Source organism: Asterias amurensis, chromosome 2 (assembly GCF_032118995.1).
Source record: "Asterias amurensis chromosome 2, ASM3211899v1".
Lineage (NCBI taxonomy): Eukaryota > Metazoa > Echinodermata > Asteroidea > Forcipulatida > Asteriidae > Asterias > Asterias amurensis.
The window spans coordinates 29,157,658-29,184,422 of NC_092649.1; the positions used below are offsets into that span (position 1 = coordinate 29,157,658).

At 37.0% G+C, this 26,765-nt stretch overlaps 2 protein-coding genes across 3 annotated transcripts in view; one reads left to right on the forward strand and one right to left on the reverse strand.

Moving 5' to 3' along the window:
* Positions 1 to 26,765, reverse strand: part of LOC139933762 (plexin-B-like) — a 129,923-nt gene that overhangs the window by 56,547 nt on the left and 46,611 nt on the right. Inside the window, exon 1 of one of the 2 annotated variants that reach the window (XM_071927964.1) lies at positions 8,996 to 9,073. The exons of the other annotated variant lie outside the window; for it this stretch is intronic. The gene's annotated coding sequence lies outside the window, so the exon portion shown is untranslated. Of the gene's footprint in view, positions 1 to 8,995; positions 9,074 to 26,765 lie in introns of those variants that run through there. 2 annotated transcript variants of the gene reach the window in all.
* On the forward strand, positions 30 to 26,605 carry LOC139933765 (plexin-A4-like). Its single transcript, XM_071927966.1, has 40 exons — positions 30 to 1,211; positions 2,729 to 2,837; positions 3,588 to 3,676; positions 4,231 to 4,359; positions 4,468 to 4,583; positions 4,725 to 4,857; positions 5,102 to 5,255; positions 5,349 to 5,448; positions 5,721 to 5,838; positions 6,049 to 6,183; positions 7,177 to 7,272; positions 7,396 to 7,504; positions 7,886 to 8,067; positions 8,347 to 8,501; positions 9,008 to 9,125; positions 9,432 to 9,568; positions 9,742 to 9,906; positions 10,157 to 10,292; positions 10,418 to 10,654; positions 11,405 to 11,581; positions 11,871 to 12,078; positions 12,510 to 12,652; positions 13,434 to 13,564; positions 13,935 to 14,000; positions 14,696 to 14,770; positions 15,031 to 15,097; positions 15,535 to 15,681; positions 16,327 to 16,480; positions 16,955 to 17,055; positions 18,799 to 18,898; positions 19,207 to 19,262; positions 19,722 to 19,835; positions 20,184 to 20,232; positions 20,493 to 20,566; positions 21,260 to 21,397; positions 22,614 to 22,777; positions 23,340 to 23,487; positions 23,982 to 24,122; positions 24,312 to 24,365; positions 25,059 to 26,605. Exons 1-40 carry the CDS (start codon positions 30 to 32, stop codon positions 25,158 to 25,160), a joined length of 6,009 nt encoding a protein of 2,002 aa, XP_071784067.1. The 3' UTR covers positions 25,161 to 26,605.

Consider the following 26,765-nt stretch of genomic DNA (forward strand, 5'->3'; position numbering starts at 1 on the left):
ACCTAACTGGTCCTGGAACATTCAACACTATGGAGGCCCAGAGGAGCCACGTAATCATCTTGATGGCTGTATGTTTGATCCTGCTGGGATTATTAAGTAGTGTTGTATCAGCTGAATGGCAAGGAGATCTGTCATCTTATCACATTGCTTCATTCAGTAATCCTCATCCTCCTAGACCTCTCAATGATCCATCTGGTAACCACAATGCTAAATTCAATCATTTCACTCTATCTGGCCCTGATGGAGCTGTGTATGTTGGAGCTGTCAACTACTTATACAGACTGGATAGTTCATTGAATCTGCTACAGAATGTTAGTACATGTCAAGAACTAGGAGAGGATAGATGTGATACATTCACCAACTACAATAAAATCCTGATATTAGATAATCAGAATCGGTTGATTACATGTGGAAGTGAGAATGAAGGAAAGTGTCAGTTCAGAAATCCAGATGATTTGACTGATGAGTTGTTTCGGCCAATTTACGGGACAGGCATAAAAAACCACAATGTTGCTGGTTTTGGAGAGTTGTCTACTGTGAGTTTGATTGCACCAGGAACTGATGGACCAATGGGACAAGGGCCAGATGGAGGAGACTGGTTGTATGTGGCGGTGACTTTGTCTAAAGATGATTATAGAAATATCCCACCAATTAGCAGACGAACCCTTAGTCCAAAGAGGTTGTTGGTACCCCCATCAGGCGCAGGGTTTTCGTCATCTACTGCATTTGATGTTTCCTATAAACGCAATCCATTCCCAATAATGTATGTAACTGGTTTCTCATATGAAGGATTCACATACTTCATCACTTCTCAAAAGGAGGATTTTGGTTCCAACGTCTTTGTTTCTAAAATGAACAGAGTCTGTCAGACCAGTCCATCCTTTGACTCTTACACAGAAATCACCCTACAATGCCAAGGATCAGATGGTAGTGTGTACAGCTTGGTACAAGCTGCTCATATTGGCCCAGCAGGTCAGGATCTTGCTGTATCATTAGGTTTGAATGCTGAGGACATGGTGTTGTATGCTGTGTTTGCTAAGAATGAAGGAGCTGATGGGACTAGTGATGTACCTATTGATCAGTCAGCATTGTGTGTGTATAAGATGAGTGATATTTTAGATGCCTTCAAGGAAGCAGTCAGGGGATGTATTCAAGATGGAGATGACTACTCAGTGAAGTACTTGGAAAGGTCATTCTGTAGTAGATTACCAGTAAGTACTGGTCCGCTGCATTACAGGTGTATCCCAGGTTATGTTTCTAACTTTGGGAAGAGATGAGGAATATATACATATCTGCCTTCAGGGAAGCCAAGGGAGGTTTTTCCTTGAAAGGCACTGTATACAAAGAGATTATGAAAGTTAAAGTCACCTGGAAATAGAATTGTTTTTCTTTCAAACATAAGAGTATATGCTTACGAACAATAAAACAATTTTTTTAGTAATTGTTTGTCACGATTTATATGTTTAAAAAATATATAAAGTTGTTTGGGGGGCTGACTCCGCCTACCCCTGTTGTGACGTCAATTGAGGCAGACTTTGCCTGCAATGCGTATAGTAAACACACGTTCAAAGTACATGTACACCTGGTCGGCATTGCCGGAAAAAAAAAAAAACATGTTTTGAAACGTACAAACTCACGACTTGGTCCATACATGTACTTTGCAATTGTGTTTACTCTACGCATTCAAGGCAAAGTCTGCCTCGATTGACGTCACGAACAGCGCCCTCTCGGGTCGGGGTCTTCTCTTAAATTTATAAATAACATAAGAACTGATTTTTTAAAACCTTAGTTAACTGTTTATTCACATTCCACTCATCAAAACACATATATTAGTGACAAAAGCTTTATTTTGAAAAGATACCACTTCCAGGTGACTTTAAGCTAAACATTTTTTAGGACTTAAGATCTTTCTAACAGCAAGTACAAGTATTTCTTGCAAAGTTCTAAATAAAGCCTTTGTTTTGATTTAATATATGTAGTAAGACAAGAACAAGATTTGTCAGTGTAGTGTTTGTCAGCAAAAATTACTAACACAATTATTATTAAGATTGTATGCACAGCTAACAAATTGTTACCACTTTTGCAAATTTTGCATCTTGCAAATAATTGAACACCCATATGCTCCCTCTTATTCAAGCTGTTTTCTTTGGTTATACGACAATTTTTTTCTACAAAATAGGAAAACCCAAGCATAATATTATTAGCATTTATTGTCTTCTATGACAAAGTAAAGGAATTCTGTTTGTATAAATATATTGTTACCACTTATCTCTCATCTTGAATATAAAATACCCATGTATGCTCCGCTCCCTCTTGTTTTCCTTGATTTATTTTGCAATTCATGAGGAAAGCATTATCAAAATGTTACAGTAACATTCATTATTTCCATATTACAGTAGAGCAATTTTGTTTGTTGTAATTTTGTTTGATGCCATCATTGCACTAAAGAAAGGTTTTCCAATTATATTTTCCCATTCTCTTTTAAAACACTTGACTAGATGTCATACATTAAAAATATTATCGTTATAATTTTTAAGGTTGTGGATTCAGGCTAATTGGCTGTTTTATTGTCTAGATCGTTCCAGATCAGTTTTTGTGTCATCCTTTTGAAGGGAGCACTCAAATATACCGGAATGCTAAAGGCAACAGTGTAACAGCATTCAGTGCTGTACTGGAACTATCAGGTACATACAATGAGACATGCAATTTTCTATTCTTCTATTTCTAGGTTGGTCCAGATACGTTTCTGTGTCATCCTTTAGAAATTATCTACAAAGTATACAAGTATGCTAAAGGAATTGATGTAACTTCATCAAATGCGGTACTGGAACTTTCAGGTATTAAAATATACTGCATTACCTAAATAATCAAAATCGTCTAGTTATCAATTTAAAAGGGCAGTTAAAGGCACTGTACCTGCTTGATAATTACTTGAAACAAATATTAACATAAAAACTGACTTGGTAACAAGCATTGGAGAGCTGTTGATAGTATAAAACATTGTGGGAAACGACTCCCTCTGAAGTAACGTAGTTTTTGAAGAAGAGGTAATTTCTCACTAAATAATTAAAAGACTTCTAGCCAGAAGTCTTTTTCTTATCTGAAAGCATACTAATTTGGATAACAAGGGTGTTTTTTCTCTTATCATTTTCAATAACATTCCAATCCAATTGAGCCCAAATTTACACAGGCTTGCTATTTTATGCTTATGTTGGGATACAAGTTGGGATACAACAAGTGAGAATACTGGTCTTTGACAATTACCGAATGTGTACATCATCTCTCATACCAATCAAGTCTTCAACCGTCTTGAACCCTTCAAGTTTGATTTTGACTGCTCAATTTCCGCTTTGCAATTGTATTTGATTGTTTGTCTTCTTAATATAAATTATCAGTAGTACATTTTGAAAATGTTTTAAGTGCTAGTGTTCCCCCCTGTGTTGTTTGTTAGTTAAATTTTTTTTTGATAGTTTGAACTTGTTCTCTTTTTACTGGACTATCAAGCCATATGTATCCTGTAAAAAGTATGGGTTGTTTCAATAAATATCAGTACATTGTTTTTTGGGTTTTTATATTGTCATTTCAAGACACTCTGATGTCCTCCATCATTACAACTACTGAGATGAACCACACTGTAGCTATCATTGGAACTGACTCCAGTGGGGAGCTTTTAAAAGTAAGTATATTTTTGTTAATGTATATTTCTTTCATTTGTTTCTTGCATCAATAAGAGGATGCTTCCATCTTGGCTTTTGTGCAATTGGCAGCTTCCAGACTAAATCAAATAAACAAAACTGAAATTGTTATCATCCATCACCTTTAGAAGTAATTCATTATTCTTTCCTTGGAAAATGTGGGTAGGAACTACTAGGCGGGCCGTAAATACATTTAACGCAATTCCAAATATACATAGAAAGTTAACACAAACAAATAAAAACTTGGGTGGGTTTAAAATATGAAACTTTAAAACACTGCTAATTAAGACCGGTCTCTCCCTCAGGCCTTCAGGTTTTGGTAATAGTTCAAAAGCAGGACAGTGATTTCAGAACTGAGAAATCTCCCGACCCTGATTATCTACTCCACGGCAGTAGAATAAAGCAAGACAGTTCTCTAAGAACAAACTCTACCTGGCAAGTAGATACACACATGGTGTTACCACAAACCAAATATACATTGATACCTCACCATGCAATGCCTCAAATCCTATATCTTTATATTGTTGTGTTACAGGTTCACATCCAAAGCAATACCTCAGCTAGACTGTATGAAAGAGTAGACCTTGATATTACTGGATCAGTCCTTAAAGATGTCAAGATTAATGACGCAACAAGAGAGATGTACATACTCACTGAACAAAAGGTACAATATATAAAGATGGAAGGACCATGCAAATGTTATTTTTTAATTTACCCCAAGCATATAATTTGACTTCATCTTTTTAAATATGTTTTGATTTGGACTGTATAGTTTCTGAAGATGCGTGTTGAGAATTGTGGTCAGTATACAACGTGTGAGACGTGTATTGGTACGGATGCAGGGATGGATGGAGACCCATACTGTGGCTGGTGTACTCTGCAAAGACAGTAAGTATTGTATCTTGATTGGTTAACAATGCATGTTGAGAGTTATTACATATGCAGGGAGGGATGGAAACGTCAGCTGAATTAACAAATTTGGATCGCCTAAAAAATAACTCTGTATGTGTTTTGGTAATACCTGTTTAGGTGCACCCTGTATTCTGAATGCAAGATGCCTGATGTGTCTACCCGCTGGTTAGCCTATAATACTGCACAGTGTATTGAGATAACCAATGTGGATCCTTATAACAATCTACCAATCACTGTCACAGAACAACAGGTAAGAGTAACTGGTTACTGACTTTGCGCATTTCCATATAGCTGGTTGGCACACAAAATTGTTTAACAAAGGAAGTATTGCTTAGCAGAAGTGGACATCCCAAAACGCTATTAAGATTACAATAGTGTGACTCAGTGGCTTTATGTTCTGAATATCCCCTTCGCCCTTTCCCTTTTTCCCCCCTCTCCAATCCACCTGTATCTGTGCCACTAGCTTACTAACTACCAATTGTATTATTTACTAGATTACTGTGAGTGTAGAGCAGTTACCAGACTTACTGACCAACATGAAATATGAGTGTTGGTTTGGATCCTACGTATCTCAAGCTACAAAGACTAATGAGGATCTTAGATGTGTCTCCCCACCTGGTAATAGGATACCACCAATTCAACAAGGAGGTAAGTCAAACACTAAACTAGGGCCATTTGTTGCTATTGTTGTTGTTAAAATAAAATAAACATACAACTTTTTATGAATGTTCCATTTTCCAGATGATGCTGTTCAGGTTACACTGAGCATCCATTCCAGTGAAACATCAGTCAGTTTTGTGGATACAAGTTTCTACTTCTATGAATGCTCCACTCATACTTCGTAAGAATATTTTATGTTCGCTCTAGCTTTAACTTTGATACTTCGTGAGAATATTTCATGTTCGCTCTAGCTTTAACTTTGATGACATTCCATTTATGGTACGCAAAATGTCTTCATTGACTTTGATTATGATAAAATTAATTGAGTTCCAAATTCCTTGATTTGGTTAAAATTGTTGATACTTTGTCCATTAGCATAGTACACTTCTCTAATCCATAAACCCAATCATCAGCTTAAATTATTTTGTTGTTTTGTATGTGTGTTTGTTGTAGTTGTGTATCTTGTGTTGGTAGTCGATGGGCCTGTGATTGGTGTGTCTTTGAGAATAGATGCACTCATGTTAGTTCTACTTGCTCAGGAGACAATGAAATCATCATTACGGGACAAAACGTAAGACTCTATCACAAATGTAGTCTTTTCCAAATACTGATATTTAACAGTTAAACAAAATGAAGATCAAGGTGTTGTCTACAAAGACATGAAACCATACATGAAATATGTTTTCAATAACATATATGAGGTGTTATTGAGTTGTTCTGAAACATTTGAAGATCAATGAAAGAATGTATGTTAGTCAATGATTTGATATTTTTTCTTTAGAATCCAGCAAGGTCTTCACCCAAGGGTCCGGGTTCCTGCCCTCAGCTGCTGGCTCAGAATACTGAAGTCCTTCTTCCCAATGGAATTGAAAGAAGTTTACAAGTCATGACTACTAATCTACCTGATCAGACTCAGGTTAGTTAATATCATTATTGATCAATCAGCGTTCAAAGGCAAAATGAGTTAAATTTTCGAGACAAAAAGTGTTTTTCTAGCCACCACCAACCCCCCCCCCCCACCAAGCAGAAGGATTGCAATTTGTTGTCTACTTTATGGCAATGAAACAAACCCTTTAATATACATTAAACTGTGTTAATGTATAAAGTCTTCAATGTATGAAAATGAAAGCAAACAAACATGAGTTATGCTTATAGAATACAGGAAGTGACTGTTAAAAATTACTATAATTAACAGTGCTCCACTTTGAAAATAACAAAGCAATTAATTACTATTCCACATGAAAGTTTGGTAACAAAGAGGAAATAGTTAAAAAATAATAAAATTTGTTTGACTGTGCATTTTGTAAGTGCTACGTCATGAAGTATCCCATTTATTGTGTGACTTACACTAACAACAACAAAAACACTTCAAAAATAACAGCAATCACAGCCTAAGATTACAAAAACCCAGACATTGGAGAGAAGGAACTAAGAGATAGAAAAACAAAATGAAGTAACTTCATAGGAAAAACTAAAACAAAAGGCCCAGATTGAGTAAGTACTGAAATAAATTGCCAACATCTCGTGTTGCTGAGCACTTTGAAAGGAGCGGCAGTTTTAGCATAGCATAGGTACAGTACAAATGCTGGTCTGAGACAAAGAAAGGATACAGAGAAGAAAAACAAAATTACAAAATAAAAAGGACCTAAAAAGTGTTGTATCAATAGCTTCATGTTGTTTTTATCAAATCTTTTAAAACTCCCCAGAACAAAATACCTAACTACCTGTCACATTGTCTCTCTATCTGAAATTACAGGGGTCTGGCATTAGAGACAAATTATGGTGCAAAAGTATTTATATTAAGCTACCTACTCAAACAGAATTGGTTTGACTTCTGTGAAAATAAAAACAGTACAAACCTTCTTAGAATGAACGCCTTGTAACCAACATTTGTCTCTTCATCTCTTAGATTACTAGCTTTGAATGTAGCTTTGATATCGAGGGAGTACGTCAGAGTACAACGGCACAGCGTAATAATGATACCATCATGTGTGACATGAAAGCTGTAAGTTTTCTCAAGCCATTTCGCAGAACTATTTGAAATTGGAAAGCCAAAGTATCATTATTGAATCAGACGCCAAGAGTTGAGTTGAACTTTGTTTGATATCAACCCATTTGTACTCCACAGTATACCTACACTTCCACTGATGAAGCAGAGCTGATTGTAAAACTGACCATTGAATGGACAGACACCAGTAATAACCCTCACATTCTAGATGACTTATTCAACAATAATGGTGAGTTTGAGTCAAGGATGTGGGGTGGGGATACAGGCACTTCCATACACAAAAGAGTCTAACTTACAGAATTTTACCCTAAGTAAGACCCTAGCATACAGTAGCTAGGATCCCATAAGGGGTATGTTGCTGACTGAGTTCTTTCTGGACTGTAATGGTTTTGTTTAGTATAAACAAAATTTGAGCCATCTAGCATTACAATATAAAAAACCTAACAATCGTAAGATAAGTTGATTTTGATCATCAGATGCCTACCAACCCAACCTGTTCCCTCCAGCATTCTAATCGGAGACAAAGGTAACCTTTCTAAAGCATCTTTCTTTTTAAGAATTATAAATAAGACATGCAAAGAAATGATTTAAACTTGTATTCTTACTACAGCAACACTTTACAAGTGTGGAGCATTGAAGCCAGATTGTAGTCGGTGTGTTACTGCCAGGCCAGAGCTGGAGTGTGTTTGGTGTAATGCTATGTGTGAACTAAGAGAGTCTTGTACAACAGCGGAAGGAGAGTGGGTTACCCACAATAATAACGCCAACTGCCCTGATCCAATCCTCCAAGGGGTGAGTAGATTTATAAGTTTCTGATTACAAATATGGAGTAACTGGCGATGTCAACTGACATGACCCTATCATCCAAGAAGCAAGTAGATACCAAGTACATTGATTATTGACAACTAGGTGAGGGTCTGTACTATTTTGTTAACGACACTGTGAGATTGTCAGTGTATTAGTTAAAGAAGGAAACACCTGCAATGAATGTGGAGGAATGTGACCCATACCCGAAACATGTTTCTGTAACTGTAAGTGACTTGTTGACTTAATTTTGTTTTGATTGTTTAGGTGTATCCATTGAGTGGACCAATAGAAGGTAACACCATAGTATCTGTAATGGGTACAGATATTGGCACAGGGTTCCATACTGTACTGAATGTGACGATTGGAGACCAAGACTGCTATCTGGATGGACTGGAAGCCTATTATGAAATAGGCCACAGGTAAGAAGTTTTACAAAACCACCTTAGATGGACTAGAGGCTTACTTTGTACTCGGTTGGAGGTAAGTGTTTGATCACACTGTTGAACAGCTGAGTTTGTGTAATCTTTTGTTTGTTTGTTTATTGGTTTATAGAGGTGTAGGTGTTTGTTTGTTTGTTTGTTTGTTTGTTTGTTTGTTTGTTTGTTTGTTTGTTTGTTTGTTTGTTTGTTTGTTTGTTTTTTAGAGAGGGGTGTCTTCACAGCCACAGCTTAGCCATTTTATTTTACCATTGTGATCACTTTGTTCTTAAAAAGTTCATATTATTTATTATTGTGGATTAGCGGGATTTGAAACCTCACATCTGTCCTTACTCTATGCTCACATTGTCCTTTTTGTTCGGCTCGAGCTGCACCAGCATTGTAAACAAAATAATTATGGTATAACAAATGAAAGATATTTCTGACAAGACGTTATATAGATTCTTCAGTTATGTAAAAAAGAAATATAATCTTACCTTATTCCACAGTGTAAGTTGCCTAACTCAATCAAGAGTTAACAGTGTTGTGCCGGTATCTCTGACAGTCAGGGGAGGTGATGGGACAGCACTACAGGAAAGCAAAGGAAATGTCAACTTTCAATATAGGGTAAGTTTGATTACAACTCTGATGGGGTCTGAGTGTCTGTAAAACTTGGAACTGTTGAAAATAAATCAACATTAAATTTTGAAATAAAAGTCCATTCAACATGGGATCTATTTTCTGTTTTCTAGTCCCAGATTGCATTTCAATCAATCACTCCAGATTATTTGAAAACAAGATACAAAAAAATAATTGTTTCTTTTCCAATGAGATCAAGATAACAATTGATTATTAAAAAATAGAAGGACACATGGTCTGCTCGATGTTTAGTGTCTACTTAATTTGCTTTTCTGATTCTGATTTTCCTGCCAGGTTCCATCTATTACAAGTTTCAGTCCTCGTTTTGGACCAGCAGCTGGTGGGACTCGTATAACAATCAATGGAATGGCTCTAAATACAGGACGGAATATTCAGGCATTCATTGGAGATAAAGCCTGCTTTATAACAAGGCAAGTGAAGACATAACAATTAAGTCATAGAGGTAAAGCCTGTTTGTCAGAGATTTGCTTTGATTAGTCTTTTAAATTGAGGTCTGATCAGAATCACACCATTGTTCAGTTGGTTAAGAAAAGTCTTTTATAGTGATGTGTCATTGGTTGTATATTTTTGATTTACTTCACAGCCCAGTGACAGAGACTGAAGCAGTGTGCACAAGCTCTGAGGGGTCTGTTGGGCAGACAGAAGTTCTCAAGATGTCTTTTGATGGAGCAGATAAAACAAGCGAGGTGTACACTTTCAGCAACAACCCTGTCATTACTGAAGTCAGTCCAACCACCAGTATATATTCGTGAGTACATCTACAAACAATAGTTGTTAATGACACTATATCTTTCTGTTGACCACAATCTTCAATTTGTGTCTTATAAGGCTGCACTTTCACAAGTAAGTTGAAGCTAAATGGGTCAACAAATTGGAAATCTCATTGAAAGCACTTAAATATTTAAATGTAAAAATAACCGCATTATTTCCTGATCAGACTAGCTTAGATACTTTTATCTTGCGTTTTTTTACCCTTTGATTTGACTGTCAATACTCAGTGGTGGTCGGGAGATGGTTGTCAGAGGGACTCATCTAGACACTACCCAGATGGCTTCACTTGTTGTTACAGTTGCTTCTCAAATCACTAAGAGATCTGTCCGCAGTGAGGGACCCAACAATATTGAGTTTGTGGAGGTGAGTCAACATAAAAATTATACTACAACATTTTCCCATCTTACATCATGACAATTTCAAAAATTAAATGTTTATCACAACAGGACTTTTAACAAATAATTGTTTTACAAATTTAGTTTTTCAAGAGTTGTGCTGTGGAAGGCTCAGAGATCATCCGCTGTATAACTCCCAATATAACATCAGCTGTAAGCAGATCTCAATCCAAACATACTGTGACATTTGGCTTCATTATGGACGGTGTGAGTGACCTCTTAACGTGGTCAAAAGACAACAACATTGGCTTGGAGTTCTTTCCTGATCCAGAGTATGACGAGTTTGAAAACGGCTTGTTTGAGAAGAAGGGAGAGTTGCTGACGATAATGGTGAGGTTTTATCAATTTAAAGCTGTACGATTCGGGTGTCAATGTCTGAGTCTGTAACGACTCTCTGTTTCTGTGTAGACTTGATTCAAGTCCCGTTCTCGTGCAAGAGGTCCCTAAGTATATCCGCTGTTAAAATGTAGCTATTGTGGTTGTCCTGAAAATGGGACTTGACAGGGCTGTTTCTTACTTCTGCACGTCGCTAACGAAAAAATCTCCCGGAATGGGGAGGAGTACAAAACCAATGGGAGCTTGGAAGCCCTGCCCCATCGGTAAATTGGTCATTACATTTAAGTGCATGCGTCTAAACACGGCGACATATGGGGGCGGGCAAACTCATCGGCAGGCAAGGGGGTGTTGGTACAATTTATATGACAAGATGGAAAATTTGTTGAAAATCAAGGTAAAGTAATGCTCACTGATTCTAAACCTGGAAAGTATAGTTTCCTTATAACTAGTGGTTTAAGATCTACAAAATAACTTTAAACTATGTTGCTGTCATATTGTTAAGGGTTTCATATTTGTTTGTTTTTCTTCAAAATTTGTACAACGTGTTCATGATTTGAGTTTGCAGCCAAAAGAGTTGTGTGTTTTTTCCAACAAAGACCAGTTCCCCCAGCCATTTCAATTATTAGTGCAAGGATTTCTTCGGTTTTCTTTTTTGTTTATGTAAATGAATCCCTTGCCATTTTTAATGTTGTCTTGAAAAAATAGTGTTCTATCTTCATTTATTGATATACTTTTTATTTGAAGGGTAAGCTTATCAACAAGGCAATCACTGAATCAGAAGTCATTATTTATGTTGGACCAGTGAGAAGTGATGTAACCTTCATTGAAGAAACAGCTCTTGGTTGTATTTTACCCAAGGAGCAACCACCTGCTGGGGACTTCACCGGCCAAGACAAAGAGAGAGGTCTTCCTGTGGTCTGGGTAAGTCTTAAGAGAAACCTCTGTTGCCATAAAGAAACAACCATCTGAACTAGAATTCATGAGCCAAGACAAAGAGAGAGCGCTCCAGAAGAAACCTCTTTATTGCTATTTATTCATGAAACAACCATCTGCCTAGAACTTCAAGGGTCAAAAGAAATGCAGAGGGCTTCTCGTAGTCTGGGTAAGTCTTAAAGACTTGAGAAGACTTGAGAAAGGGGTGAGATGACCCGATTCTCAGTTGTACTTATTTTGTACTTTTCTTAAAGTATTCAAATTTTCTTCTTTTCAGGTGGTTCACAGCAACCTTGAGTTCCGCATTGGTTACATCTCATATCCTTCAGCCAATGCAACTATTCCTGTTCTAGCGGTTATCGGGGCATTGATTTTCATTATCTTAGTCTGCACGGTTATATACCTGACGATACGGCTGAAGAGAGCCAGGCGAGATGCTGATCTTCTGGTCTTAAAGAAAGACCTTCTTGAAGATGTTAAGAAAGGTCAGAATTAGAGGTCACAGAATTTACTTTATTGATTATATGACCAGGGGACAATTCTTCAGTTGAAGCTGATATTATGCAGAAAATTTGTTCTAAGCTAGGTTTCTCTGCTAAAAAGCAAAAACAAGTTGTAAATCAGTGACAAACATCGGCCCAAAAGCCGTTAAGCAGTTTTCCCTGCGAAGCAAAAAGAGAAATAAAAACAAAGATTGGGACACCAGTTGCCGTAATGTAAAGTTTATGAAATGTTGGCTGTCGACCTGTTTCTATACTAAGCAGTTTTTTGTTCCAAGTAAGTTACAGTTCCAAAGCGGCTGTGCCTCACAGGGCAAATGAAGTTTTAATAAAGATGACATATTGACCTAAGATAATCACAGTTTATCACATCCACATTGAACAAGATCATACTTAAAAATCAATTTGAAAAACAGGACTCTCCCAGAGAAAATTTGACATTCTCCGATTGACGAGTGACGTTGAAGAGAGTGGGATGCCATTTGTGAGTCACCGTGACTACGCTACTAACATGCTGTTCATTGGACAAGAGGTTCAACCAACCACAACAGATGAAGAGGTAACAGTGATCAACACAAAAGACTGCAAGATCCTCTGAATCAGAGTTGTCATTAAGTCCAGTGGAATTTTGAGTATATCTCAAGTCTAGACTCCCAAGGGTTTGGTTTCTAACAAGGCCCATACACAGAGCTGCTTAAGCACACTGCTAACAAAATCCCTGCTTATGCATTGATGAGCAGGAAACCAGGCACAAATTGTATGCGATTATGGTATTTTGGCTGGTAACTTTATTCTTGTAAGCATAATTTAGTTTTGCTCAGCTTATTTTTGTGCTAAAGTAGCTCTATAAAAATGGGCCCTGTTTCTAGAGTCCTTAATAAAAGTGAATCTGAAGTCAGGTTGCCAGACCACTTGACTTATTTATAAACTCTTTCTCAAGAACCACAGTTGACAACAAACCATCACATGCTAAATATAACTTTTGCTGCAAATCTTTATCCTGACCAGTAATTCTACTCGTGACTTAGTCCTTTGAATTCCTGTTTTGAAAATCTTCAAAAGTGGTGACACCAAACACCAAGGGCCAATTTCACAAAAAAGCTTTGTGTGTGAGAATCTTATTAATTACTCAGCACAGTGTAATGATGCAATTCAATTCACACCTAGATGTACTTTAGTGTTTTGTGAAATTGAATGCAAGGACACAACAAAAGGAACTCAACACCAAATCCAAAGTATTTACTATATAACCCCTTCCAAAGAAACAGTAAAGTTAGAGCAAAATTAAAACAGCAAACCAACCTCACCAAAAAATCATTCATTTTACATTCTGTGCATAGTACGGTGAATATGCTATGGTTGAAGAAGCCATGCTGATGTTCTCTGAGTTGCTAGGCAACAAGGACTTCTTATTAATTTTCATCCAGACCCTAGATACAAGGAGTTGCTCAAAGATTTTGGTCAAAGAAAGGTGAGAAGTTTGAGACATGATTTTCTGTCCGATTCCCCCTCCCCAAAGAATGAGGCTGTTTAACACTTTATATTCACAATTTCTTTCTTTTGCTGGATATTCATAGTACATGTAATATGGATTATTTTTTCAAGGTTTATTTTGTCAATTAAAAAAGTCTGTATATATTTTTTGAAAACTATGCTACGATTAAGATCAGTGATGTTATATTATATATACGTCCATTGTTTTGTGAAAAAGTAGAATGTATATACAACATTTTTGTTTACATCCTGATAGGAACAACCAGGTTGGACACACTGGTGGCTCATTTAACAATGTACAACATTACTACTATTGTTTTTGTTTTTGCACAATTCCATATTTCTAGACAATTGATAGCATCTTTACTGACTGTTACCATGGTACTGAATGACACCCTGGATATCCTAACAGAGTAAGTCAAACTCTAGGGACTGCGTTGATTGCCTATTTTTTAAGTTGCTTCAGACTAGAAAGAGCAAACTTGGAGAAGGTAATTTGGAATACATATCAGATGGAACAGACAATGGCAAACTAAAGACCTATAGCAAGAAAACTCAAGACTGGGATAAAAGGTCACAAATATTTACAAAATTTTTTTATTATTTTTTACTGAAAGAAAAGCCATCAAGTGAGGCTTGCAGAGACACAAATGATTTTCTTAATGAGCTGTGTTGGTTCTGAGAAGAACCAGTGGTAAACAGTGAGACGTTTCAACAAGTATTCTTTGACTGTCCTTATCAGGAGAAAACTGGACTCTATTGCTGAGTGATGCTTAAAATCTGCTTAAAAGGTTCAGCTTGCAAGAAGGCTTCAAGCTAAACCTCTTCGGCAGCATACAGCAACATAGTCCAGTGTCCACTTAAAGACAATCAGAGTACACTTGTGGAAATGCCGAGTTGTTTACCACTGGTTCATAGTCTATAACGAGAATTATTGGCATAGTGTCACTGCAACTATCTCTTAATATTTCCACCATGCGAAGTTTCAAGACCGACTTAAAAGGAAAACCAGTGGTATCCTCCTCATATGGGTTTCCAGACTCTTGTATTTTTATTATCTTTTTAAATGGTTTAGTTATAGCCTACTGAACATTCTTGTTATTTTTAGCGTCTTGTTAACGTTGATGTCACAGAAGATTAAAGATGCTCAAGCCACCAATCAGAAACTCCTACTTTTCAGCAAGTAAGTACATGTATATTACCTAATTGTTTCATTACACTCTAAACTTCTCTAAGGGGAGAATTGACCAGGATTCTAATGCGGCCTGACCTATTTCTGGGTCATCCTGGGAAAGGGAAAGGTATACCCGGTCTGAAAGGGTTTTAAACCACCTGTTCATTGCCAAACCCCAATAACTCAAAAGAAATAAAGTTACATTTTGCTAGTGCAAACCATTAGTGTCTGAATTGAAACAAATGTACATATTCATATTTATTATCCAGGACAGACAGTGTTTTTGAGAAGCTTCTTTCAAACTGGGTCTCCCTATGTCTGTATGACCAACTGAAGGTAGGTCAACATTTGAAAACATTGTCTGAATAGTATTGTGATAATTAAGAATAATTGGAATTATGTAATTACAAGTGATAGTAGCGCATGTATAATAATTATAAACTACAGCATTTATAAGGCGCACTTTACTGAAAATAATCAATGGTGCCGGTCTGGAAGAAGTTAAAGTTAGTTGCAGTGTTGCCAAGATATTAGAAAGCAAGCATGAACAAGTGTGTTTAAAGTTTTTGCTGGAAGAGAGTGATGTTGTGCATTTGTCTGCAGTGTTTTCTCTTTCCTTTTCTGTTGTTTTTGTCTATTTGTTTTTGTATGTGTAGTGCATGCTAGAGGGCCTGCATGCCTCTTCAGGGTTTCCCTTTTGCACCACTTTGTATGGTGATGTTTGGGCATTTGTACTAAGCATAGTTTCTTTTGTTGATATGTTTTTGGTTTAGAATCACACCGCCTACCCTCTGTTTGTGTTGTACCGTGCCATCAAATACCGCACTGAACAAGGTCCTATTGATGCCGTCACTGGCCAGGCAGAGTTTTCTCTCAACTTTGAAAATTTACTGCAAGAAACTGTAAACTTCAATACCTTGGTAAGTATAAGATATCCAATAATCTGATTCTCTAATAATAATAATAATAATACCGTATTTATAACGCGCCTTTTGCCAAAGGATACAAAGCGCAAAAATTATTACTGCAAGGAGTGCGGTGAATTTTTGAGATATAAGACCTAATCCTTAAGCGCCATGTAATGGTTTACAAGGTGCTGTGGCGCAATATGCTGCCAATCCAGCGAGGAACACCGGGGCGAACCCCTTCTCTTTTTGATAAGTGCACTGGGTTCTTTTACATGCGTTTTACACAACACATGGGACCAACGGCTTTACGTCCCATCCGAAGGACGAAGCAATGGTTATGTGTCTTGCTTAAGGACACAAGTGTCACGGCTGGGGAATCGAACCCACACTCTGCTGATCAGAAACACCAGAGTTTGAATTCGGTGCTCTTAACCGCTCGGCCACGACACTCCCATTAGGGACCTACTAAAGACGGTGCAATTCTTGCGCATATATTTGAGAGCACTTTGATCCCATGTACATAGCTTTAATGCATGAAGGAAACAAACTCACACACACTTTACTTTAAAACCACCTTTTTCTGCCACTAACATCAGTAAGAACCCGACTAAAATCCGACAAATGAATCATACAATTATTTGTAATTGTGGGTTTTAGACACTGGTAGTTCTCAACAGAGAGGGAAATGTCATCAAGGAAGTCAAGGTGCTAGACGTAGACACCATCTCCCAAGTCAAGGAGAAGATCTTAGATGCCCTCCATCTCAACAAACCCTACTCCAGCAGACCCAATGCCAACCAAGTCAGTCTTGGTAAGTTACTCTTAAATTGCTCTGTAAAGACAAGACACTGTCTCCCTCTGTTTGACATTCATCAATTTGGGGATTCTGTGTCCCAAACAATTTTCAAAAAGGGATATTTATTCTCAAATTTTAGTTGACTCCATTTAATGTTTCACACACAACCTTAATTTTTTACCAGAGGGCTTTCTGGTTCGACACTCCAGCAGAAAATAATCAGTTATAAAACCTGATCGCTTATTACTCACAAAATCTTGCATACTTAAACACAATATTATCCTCAGTGTGCACAGAAGTAACCCCTAAAATTTTCTATAGAATTCCAGAGATTCCAAGCACACATGGGTGGGGGGGGGGGTCACAATTCCCCTTATTGAACACCAATATAGTCCGACTAAGGCACAGTTTACCTTCCTTTAAAACAAACAAATATTTCTCAAAATAAGAAGGTTATCTTTAACATCATTATGGCTTTATTGGTGACAGTTTGGCATCAAAGAAAGAACGAGCGTCTGATCTTGACAGACAAGAGCATCAGACCTCTCACTAACAAGCCAAGTCGACTCAAGACCCTGAAAGGTTTCCAAGTGAGTAAAACACAGGATAACTTTATCAACAAAACTGGGACGTAAAAAAACATGGTCTCAAAATAATTATCTGAAGTTTAAGGTGCTTTTAACATTTTTGAAATGCACAAAGCAGTCATAGATCAAGTTCACAAACTCACAACTATGGTTCCCCATATCAAAAATGACAATATCTAGTTCAAAAGTTCCACAAGGTTGAAAGTCCTGTCACAGTGTCACACAACACCTTCAATCGCGTTCAAACCCGGGACCTATAATAAAAGAGAACAATAGGGTCCACGAATCGAGAAAGGTAACAATTGTAAAATGTGTACAAGACCAATGGGAGCTGTTGCAAACAAAAGAGGGACAACAGGAGGTCCACAGTTGCTGGCCTACACGAGCTTGTGTGTGTGTGTACATGGTGGTACTATAGGTTTTCTAGATCCATTTCGGCAAATGAGCGGCCAATTTAACCACCAAGCTATTCTTTTTCGCCCAAAAATCAAATGCTACTGAAAAGGGTCATTCGATTTCGTTTTGTGATTTGTCAAATGAACTGTTGCGCCATACGATTAAACAAAATAATCATTTAATTCATCAAACCAACATTCAAACTTGCAGACGCTTCTTGAAGCGTGTGTGTCACGAATGACGATACGCTAAATTAAACAGAGTGCCAAAGGAATTTGACTTGACTTCAAAGTAAATTGAGTGGCCGAACTCTGAATTTAAAACGCAGAAACAACTGGAGAGGCAAAACAGCTTTAAAGGAACACGTTGCCTTGGATCGAACGAGTTGGTCTTTTAAAAGCAGTTGAAACCGTTTGTTATGAAATACATATGGTTAGAAAGATATTTTAAAAGTAGAATATAATAATCCACACAAGTATCACCCGAAATTGCACGGTTTTCCTTTTACGTCGCGCACTAACACGGTCGGCCATTTATGGGAGTCAAAATGTCGACTCCCATAAATGGCCGACCGTTTTTCTTCGCGACGTATAAGGAAAACCGTGCAATTTCGAGGCATGTTTGTGTGGATCATTATATTCTACTTATAAATTATCTATCTAACCATTTGCAATTCGTAACAAACGGTTTCAAACGCTTTTCAAAGACCAACTCGACCGATCCAAGGCAACGTGTTCCTTTAAAGCCATTGGACCCTTTCGGTACAGAAAAAAAAAAAAATCACAGATTTACAAATAACTTACAGGGTTTACAGAAGGTAGTGGTGAAATACTTCTCTTGAAATATTATTTCATGAAATGCTTTACTTTTTGAGAAAACTGTAAAACAATATCAATTCTCGTTAACGAGAATTACAGATTTATTTTAAACACATGTCATGACACGGCGAAACGCACGGATACAAGGGTGGGTTTTCCCGTTATTTTCTCCCGACTCCGATGACCGATTAAGCCCAAATTTTCACAGGTTTGTTATTTGATATAGAAGTTGTGATACACGAAGTGTGGGCCTTGGACAATACTGTTTACCGAAAGGGTCCAATGGCTTTAATTCGAACGCATGAACATGAAATTGGCTGCTCATTTGCCGAAATTGACCGAGAAAACCTATAATATCAACTGAGCTTGCTTTAATTCACACTGATGACTGGATTTGTAAACACGGAATACAATGACTTCAATAGGATTAAAAGAGGTTGCAATCATATTGCAGGTGATGAAAACAAAGTTTTTTTAAGATGATACAATTGGGTAAGAGTTTTCACTGGTTCCCTGGTATCGCTTTTAACAGGTACCTGACAGAGCACCAGTTACCCTAGTGGATGAAGGCACAGGACAAGCTGAAAGTTGCTGCGGACCAGTGCATCAAGATCAGGAAAAAATTACACATGGTAAACAATTCTTTAAAAGAAGTTATACACCTTTGTTTTAAGAAGTTAGAAACTCAAAGTTGGCTGGTATATCTTGGTGAGAAATCAAGTATCAAGAAGTGCAGTTTGCTTAGCACAAACTGAAGTGTGTACATTTTTTATTTTAAAAATTGCTAGGCCCTTGTGCCCCCCAAATTTAAATAACGAACGGAACAAACCAAAACTTTTTGACAACAAATTTCACAATTGATTTTCTAGATCCATGAAGTTGAGCCAAGTTCTTAAATCATGGTTGGTAATTTTTCCTTATTTTGTTTCATCATCTATAGAATATTTTACCGTCCAAGTTGAAAACCGCTCGGGAGGATACCAAAATCAACATCTGGTAAAAATCTAAAGTTATCAAATTGACTAGGAAGAAACTATAAATGAATAGTAAACCTTCGGGTGCAACCATGTGTGGGAGTGTTGGCTCTGAGCCAACACCACAAAAGAGATTTACACATTGATGTACCAGCAAGTTTACTATTTATTTAAAGTTTCTTCCTACTTATCCACACCATGCAAAGCTTTAAACAATACTTATCAATGTGACTGTTCAGGATATTGCCATGGGATCCAATGTGTTTCCCCTTAAAAATTATCTCCTTTTTATGGCACTCTGGAAGTGCACACAGAAATAATGCAGCCAACCTTCAACCTCACTCCGAAATCACATAATAAAACATCAGTTTACTTTCATCAGTACTCTCGTCAAAGGATAACTATTGAGCATTAAGATTCCTCTCTCTTTGAAAGTAACAATGAGTAACAATGAGTAACCATGGTAACAATTGTCTCCTAGGCTATGGAAGCTGAGTCCACATTTACTGAGGAAGGTGGTTACTGCATCCCAACAAAAGGTAGCATCCAGCAGAAGATCTCTCATAATGAACCCCAACTAGAGTTAACAACAAATGTAAGAAACATTTACCAATTGTATGTCAACAATCCAACAAAGAAACTAAATCTCATCCTCCAAATATACCAACATGAGATTAAGTCTAACTAATATTTACAACAACTGCCAGCAAGCTTTGAAGTTAAATTTCAGATCATTGCACAGCTTTAACATTTTCACTGCTGCCCATTACAATAAAATCAAAATAATTTTGTCCATGCTAAGCCATTAAATAATTCCATTTGATGAAATATTATTTCACAATAACTTTGCCTGCATTTATTAACAATTAAGAGATGAATTTGTGGAGTGTTTGATTGGTCAAGAGTTGTCATTGGTACCCTTCTTGTTGCTGGTTACCTGTAGGTCACTGACAGTGCACAGCAGAAGCAGTATGAAAGGGAGACTGATTATGGTAAATATTGATTATGAAACACAAATTTGCTTTAAGGTTTTCTTTGAAAGTGTAACAATTAATCAAGAAAACAACTTACATTCATGAACAGAATGCCAGCTGTTTATATTTACACAGTCTGAATATCACTCAATACAAACACAAACAGCCATTTTTATGAGAACAAAATCACAATAATACCAAAAGTTGTCAAAACATCTCCTTAAAAGTATTCAGCACCCTTAAAAGATAAAGAGATTAATCATAAATTTTCTTCCCAGAACATATGTATCTAGATAACGCTGGTTTGGAAGATGAAGAACAAGACCAGGAAGGGTTCAGAGATTGGCATCTGGTAAGTAAAATAAATAAATAAATAAATAAAACATTTAGTGAAACATTGTTGCAAAAAAAAAAACAGTTGATAAATAAGGGAGCCTTGCCCGGCGATGGCAGAGTGGCAGAGAATTGGAGTGCAATTGCCGGTGGACTCCGGTGGGTCCCGGTGCAGCTCTGTTCCCCACGAACCAGCTGGACCAGAAGGGTCACGAGTGCGGTCAGAGGAGGAAGCCTCCATGCCAGGAGATGGCCAACAATTCTTCATACAAACAGTTGATCAAAATGCTTGACGAATACTTTATTCACAGCAGTTTTATACGGTACTTGTAACAAAAAGTGGAGTGGCAAAACAAGGGTAAAAGGGGTGCACCAAGTTTTTCTGGGGTACCTCTTGCCAATTACAACTTATAGTTTCCGTTTGTATTTTTCCAACACAATCCACTTTTTAGTACTTTTTAAATAAGATAATGAGACTAAAACGATTACACTCGTGTGTAACTGTTCATTATAAAAAAAGTTCTGTAATCAAGTTTATAAAACAGAACATCTTATTCGGGTAAATTGGAATCTCAACCCATAATTTTAAATGGAACTGGGGGCAACCGGGTTTGGGGGGGGGGGGCACGGAAATAAATTTTGGGAAAGTGTCAAGAAGTGTTCTAGCTTACTAGAGAAGGTGTGTAATTATGGTAACCGTTTTCCCCAATAGACTCAAAAGAAGGAGTCTTTCACAATTGAGGAACACCACCCCGAGCAACAAGGAAGCAAATTGTGCTGTATTTCACTCAATAAACAGAGTCAGTGGGCTGCTAACAAGGTCCCATTCCAGAGAGTTCTCTCATCAAAGGTAACCTTTTTATCTAACAAAAACAAGTAGTTTCTGAAATGCCACGATAGATCGTTTACTTCCTCTTCAAGTTTAATAAACTGCCTTAGTAACTTATTATGTCTTGGGAGAAGTTTGGGTTCTTAGAAGAGCTGGTGTTGTCTCCACATTTCAAGCAGTTTACTCTGCTCGTTTTCAGGAATGTAGCTGCGCAAAGTATAATATTTTTAATGTCAAGACCACACCAGCTCTTCTCGGAGCCAACACTTCACACAAAAGAATGTATTTACCGGTACATGTTTGCACCCACAAGTTTACTACTACAGTTTCTACTTTTGTCTCAGTAATACTTCCTGTATTTTGATTGCATCATTGATAATGAATTAAGAAAGTCTTGCCAATAATAACGATATCTGGATGCTTGTGACTCCGCAGCCAACCAACATAAACATGGTACGAGAGTACACTCAAAACAAGCAAAGACAGTACAAAAACAGGAAATCAAGTACATTCAAAATCAAAACAGCGATTGAATTTGCTGACTCTAAATTCCAAGTGGCTGTTGATGAGGCATGACCGAATTAGATAGTGTTTTATTTGAGATTGGAACCACAGTATTTGGTATTGGTGGAAACGTTGTGGCAGGAGATTGTCCCTCCCCCCCCCCCCCCCATACCCAGAATTGTGTATAAATTACTTCTGATAGCGCCCTCTTTTTAATCAACCTCCTTCAGCCTGTGAGTTTCCCATTGGGACCGAATCTTCATAAAACACCGTCATTTTGTGCTATTTATTGCTGAAGTTGCACCCTCTCAAAGCAATAATGCACTAAGCCCCAGTCGACTCATACAAAAAATATCCTACCAACCAAGGAGGTAGAAATCTACCTCCATGAACCAACCAAGTGAATACTGAACACCTAGCACTGTAATTAATATGCAATCAAGAAGGCACCTATCTGAAAGGGAACATGATGAAGAGATCTCAGTTTCAAACATGGGAGGAAAACCCCAACTGGGGGAAGACACACACAACCAAGTAGAGGGACTGAAAACCCCATCCAAATACAAGGCTCCCTCTGGGGTTTGAGCCAGGAGTCCACAGAAGAAGGCAATGTAGCATATACCACCAAAAGCCAATTCTGAATATATTTATAACCATACAGCATGACAAATTCGACCAGTCAGTCATAACAATGAAAATCTGTCTTTTTATTCCTTGAATACCTCAACAACAGAGCGTCATCCAAGAGTATGTTGACAACATGTTCCAGACCATTCTCTCTGTGGAGAGCGCTCCCAAGGCAATCAAGTTCCTCTTTGACTTCTTTGATGACCAGGCAGACATGTATGACTTGAAGTCCAAAGACCCCGAAATTAAATGCGCCTGGAAGAATAACATGTGAGTAAAGAATGGCAGAGTGAAGAGGGAGGCCCCATGTTCCCATATTTTAAGACATTCTTTCCCTCTTGTACAGAAGTATCCCCTACCCCCAAACAAACAAAAGTCTTCTACAGAATTCCTGAGATTCCCAGAACACAAAGAAGACACAACAGGAAAGGGAGTACACCTTGTTACATATCAAGTACCCCCAATTCATTGTTAAAAGGACCCCTACATAAGATTCAGCTCACATTATTAACACACTCAAGAGTATAAAACCCCTATAGTTTCACCAAAATACTAAACAGCATTGTAGAAACTAAACCATAGACATTGATCAACCTCATTTATAAATATTCACATCACTATTCACAAGTTCATGTCAAGTATTAAAGATACAAGTTCCAACTATCTTGAAATGAGACGAACTGGGGCTTGCATGCCTCCCTCATAATCCATTGCAGTTTGTGAAAGATGCTTAAGCCTAAACACCACTTTCTGCTTGGATACATAATTTTGCTTAGCTGTAAGCTTGATAACACTTATAGTCTAAGATGTTTTTATAAATTATTTCAAACAGTTTGCCTCTGCGTTTCTGGTCCAACGCCATCAAGCATCCAGACTACATCTTTGACATCCAACCTACTCCATCCGTTGAGGCAAGCATGGATGTGATTGGTCAGTTATTCCATGATGCACACGACACCAAGACTGATAAACTTGGACAGGTAAAGAGAAACTGATGACAGAAAGGGTGGCTGTCTTAAAGGGTGGCTGTCTTAAAGGGTGGCTGTCTTAAATCACAGAAAAGCCAGATTGCATTCCCTTAGTGTCTGGTATAATACACTTGAGACAATTTTCATCAGTGCCGTTCTACAAGATACAGACTGTGTATTCAATGCTGTAAAATTATTATATATTTCTGGTAATGAAACTAAAGAATTCTCATGAGTGAACTTAAAATCACTCTAGCTTGCAAGCCTGAGAAGCCAAACACAATTTCTAACAGAGGAAGATTTTGCATTGATTGGATAACAATGGGGGAGCGGGTAGGGATCCGTATGAGTTCAACACCCAACAAAGTAAAACAATAAACAAAGTAATAAAACAAGATCAAACCACTTGAAAGTTCTCCTTCAACCACTTTAGATCTTACTTCCAAGTTTCTGGATTACTTATACCTTTGTGGTTTACTTTTGATCTGAATTGTTAACATTGACAGGAATCTTCCATCAACAAGTTCCTGTACAGCAGAGAGAAAACCAAGTACCAGCGTCTTGTCCGACAGTACTATAAAGGTGTGGAGGAGTCTACACCGGTAACCACACAAGACCTCAACACTGAACTACAAAAAGCAAGTCAGGTAAAAGGACATTTCACAATCCAAATTGTTTCGAAAAACAATTATCAAAAATTCAGGTTAAATTCTCAAACGTATTCAATTTGGTTAAATTATAAGATTCCTTCACACAGCACCATTAAATCCTTTTACTCCAAAGTCAAAACTTGGATTCACACTCGATGAATTAAATTGTATTTGTTTTCTCTGTAGAATTTCACAGGATTGTTCAGCAAGCTTAGCACCTTAATGCAACTATGGGATCTTGTAAGTTGATTGATTTTTATTTGTGAGAAAAAATGATATCATAAAACATACAATTGACACACAAGTTATATTAAAGGGGAGTTGTTCATCCACAAAAACACCTACTCTGTTCTGTAATTATTAGTTATGTTAAAATATAAATTTGCCTCTTAAAATACAACCAGCCGAACATTTGATCTGCAATTTTGTGGAGTAAAAAAACACACACAAAACCCCACAGTTTCAACGAACATTAATGTGAATAATTATTGTCTTCTTTTACAACCACATTAATTTCAAAACAAACCCTTTTTGTACAGCCAGAAGTGCCCAATCAGAATGCAATGTGTCCCTCGAATGTTTTTAGGTACATCATGCTCTAGCCTAAGTAAGTTTGATGGTGGACACATCATTAGTTAGATACTTCTGTATACACCCGAGCCAAACAGTGCACTCCTATACAGTGTCTACCACGCCTCAAAAATAGTTACAGGAACACCTTAAACATTAAATCCCATCAGCTCTATTCCCTCTTCAGTCTCCTGATAAAGACTAGAGCACCTTCTAGTTGAAATGTCTGGAATAAACCAACAGTTTCAGAGGCACTACTTCTTCATAGAATGGATTAATGCATGGCATGACCCCCAGAAATTAATAAACATCTCAATCATGAAAATTATTACTTTCTCTTTCTCTCTTTCAATCTGAAAACAGCTTCTTGTGGTGTTGAAGACAAAAGATCAAAGTGATCAGAAGCATCTGGGATGCTTGCTGCAGGAAGTGAGAGAAACACTCTCCAGAGGCAATGCTTTGTAAAATTTTCCTGATGTTTAAAACTGGTTTTCCAGGTCAACTTCTGCCGTTCAAATTCACACCTCAAGTTCGATCAATCAAGGTTCATTTAAGCTACTATTGCATTCAGTTTCGTTTTGGTGAACTCATTATTTTGTTCTGCTCATTCAGATTCATTTCAGTCATTGCAATTCATTTGTTGGCATTAAACACTACATGTTCGCTATTCAGTTGATTGTCCACCACCCATAAACACTTGATGTAATTAAATGGTTGACAAGCCTCTTGCTGCTGGCTCTTATGAAATTGAATGAAATGTTTGATATAATGAAGTTGAATGATCTTATACTTGAATAGTAAATACTTAACTGTTGAAGTTGAATGACTGTTGAATGCTTAAAATGTGAATTTTCAAATGATTAGTATTTGAATGAGCTGTGTGTTAAATAACCAAGGGTTCTTTGTTGACATTGGCCAGGAAAACATACAAGAAAGTAAGAGATAATCATTAAATGAGATGAGACTTGAATAATGAAATGTGTAAGAAATGTTGCTTCCCTTAGCCAGGTTTCTGTTTTGATTTGCCTGAGACAAAAATATACAAATGTCTGTGCATAGACTTGAAATAATATTACAAAAAATGAGGAATGAAAATAATAATGTCTGTCTGATCCGTTTTGAGGTTAATGTATTTTTCATGGTAATATTTTATTATTTTTATTCTTCTATTTTATTAGCTGAAATGTTTTTCAAAGTAATAGATTTTCCAGCACATTTTGAACAAAATACTTCACATTAGAGAGAATGGTGTACTGTTTCATACAGTGTAGAATTTGTTGTGTTTTTTTAAGGCAGTTAATCCTGAACGTTTATGGAAACTCCCAGTCAGAACCATTACCACGATCAGGCTGAAAGTGATTTAAATAATGGCATTTTTAACTCAGATTTTGCATAATTTTGACCCAGTTTGCGGTGATTTTTACACAGATTGTTGGCCATATTTACCCGGAAATTGGTCAATAAACTATAGTGGTTTTTAATTTTGTTACCACTTTTAGTAAACAATGAAAATGTGATTTTTTTGCAAGACTGTGACAGTTAATTTGTAATTTTGAGGAAATATTTAACTTGTCTATTAACATTTGTTTAAATGACAGTTCATAAATGTATGATTGTATAATACTCAGATAAATGTATGTTATTAAAGACATTTAATTATCATCTTCAAGATGTTTATAAGTTGAAAGCTGTCATGCTACGTTGAAAATATGACATTAAAGTATGAGGAAGTGAGACTTCAGGTGAAGTTTACACACTCTTGTCCACAACATCACAAGCTGGAACATTGCCCTCACTGAAGTAAGTTGAAGCCATTCATTGGCTAAGAGTTTTACCCCAAGATGAATGCAGGTTCTATTCCATGAATGTTATACTTATAGGGTCAATTTTGAGGAAGAATATTTAATTTAAGCCAATAGTTAAAACTTGTTCTTTGTACAATTGTTTATTATTCTGAATTTTTTAAAATTGTGTTATCAATTTAGCTTATTTTGTTAACAATTAAGAATTGTAAGCAGTGCCATAAAGTTGATCAACTTAATAAACAAAATATACAGAAGAGAATAATGC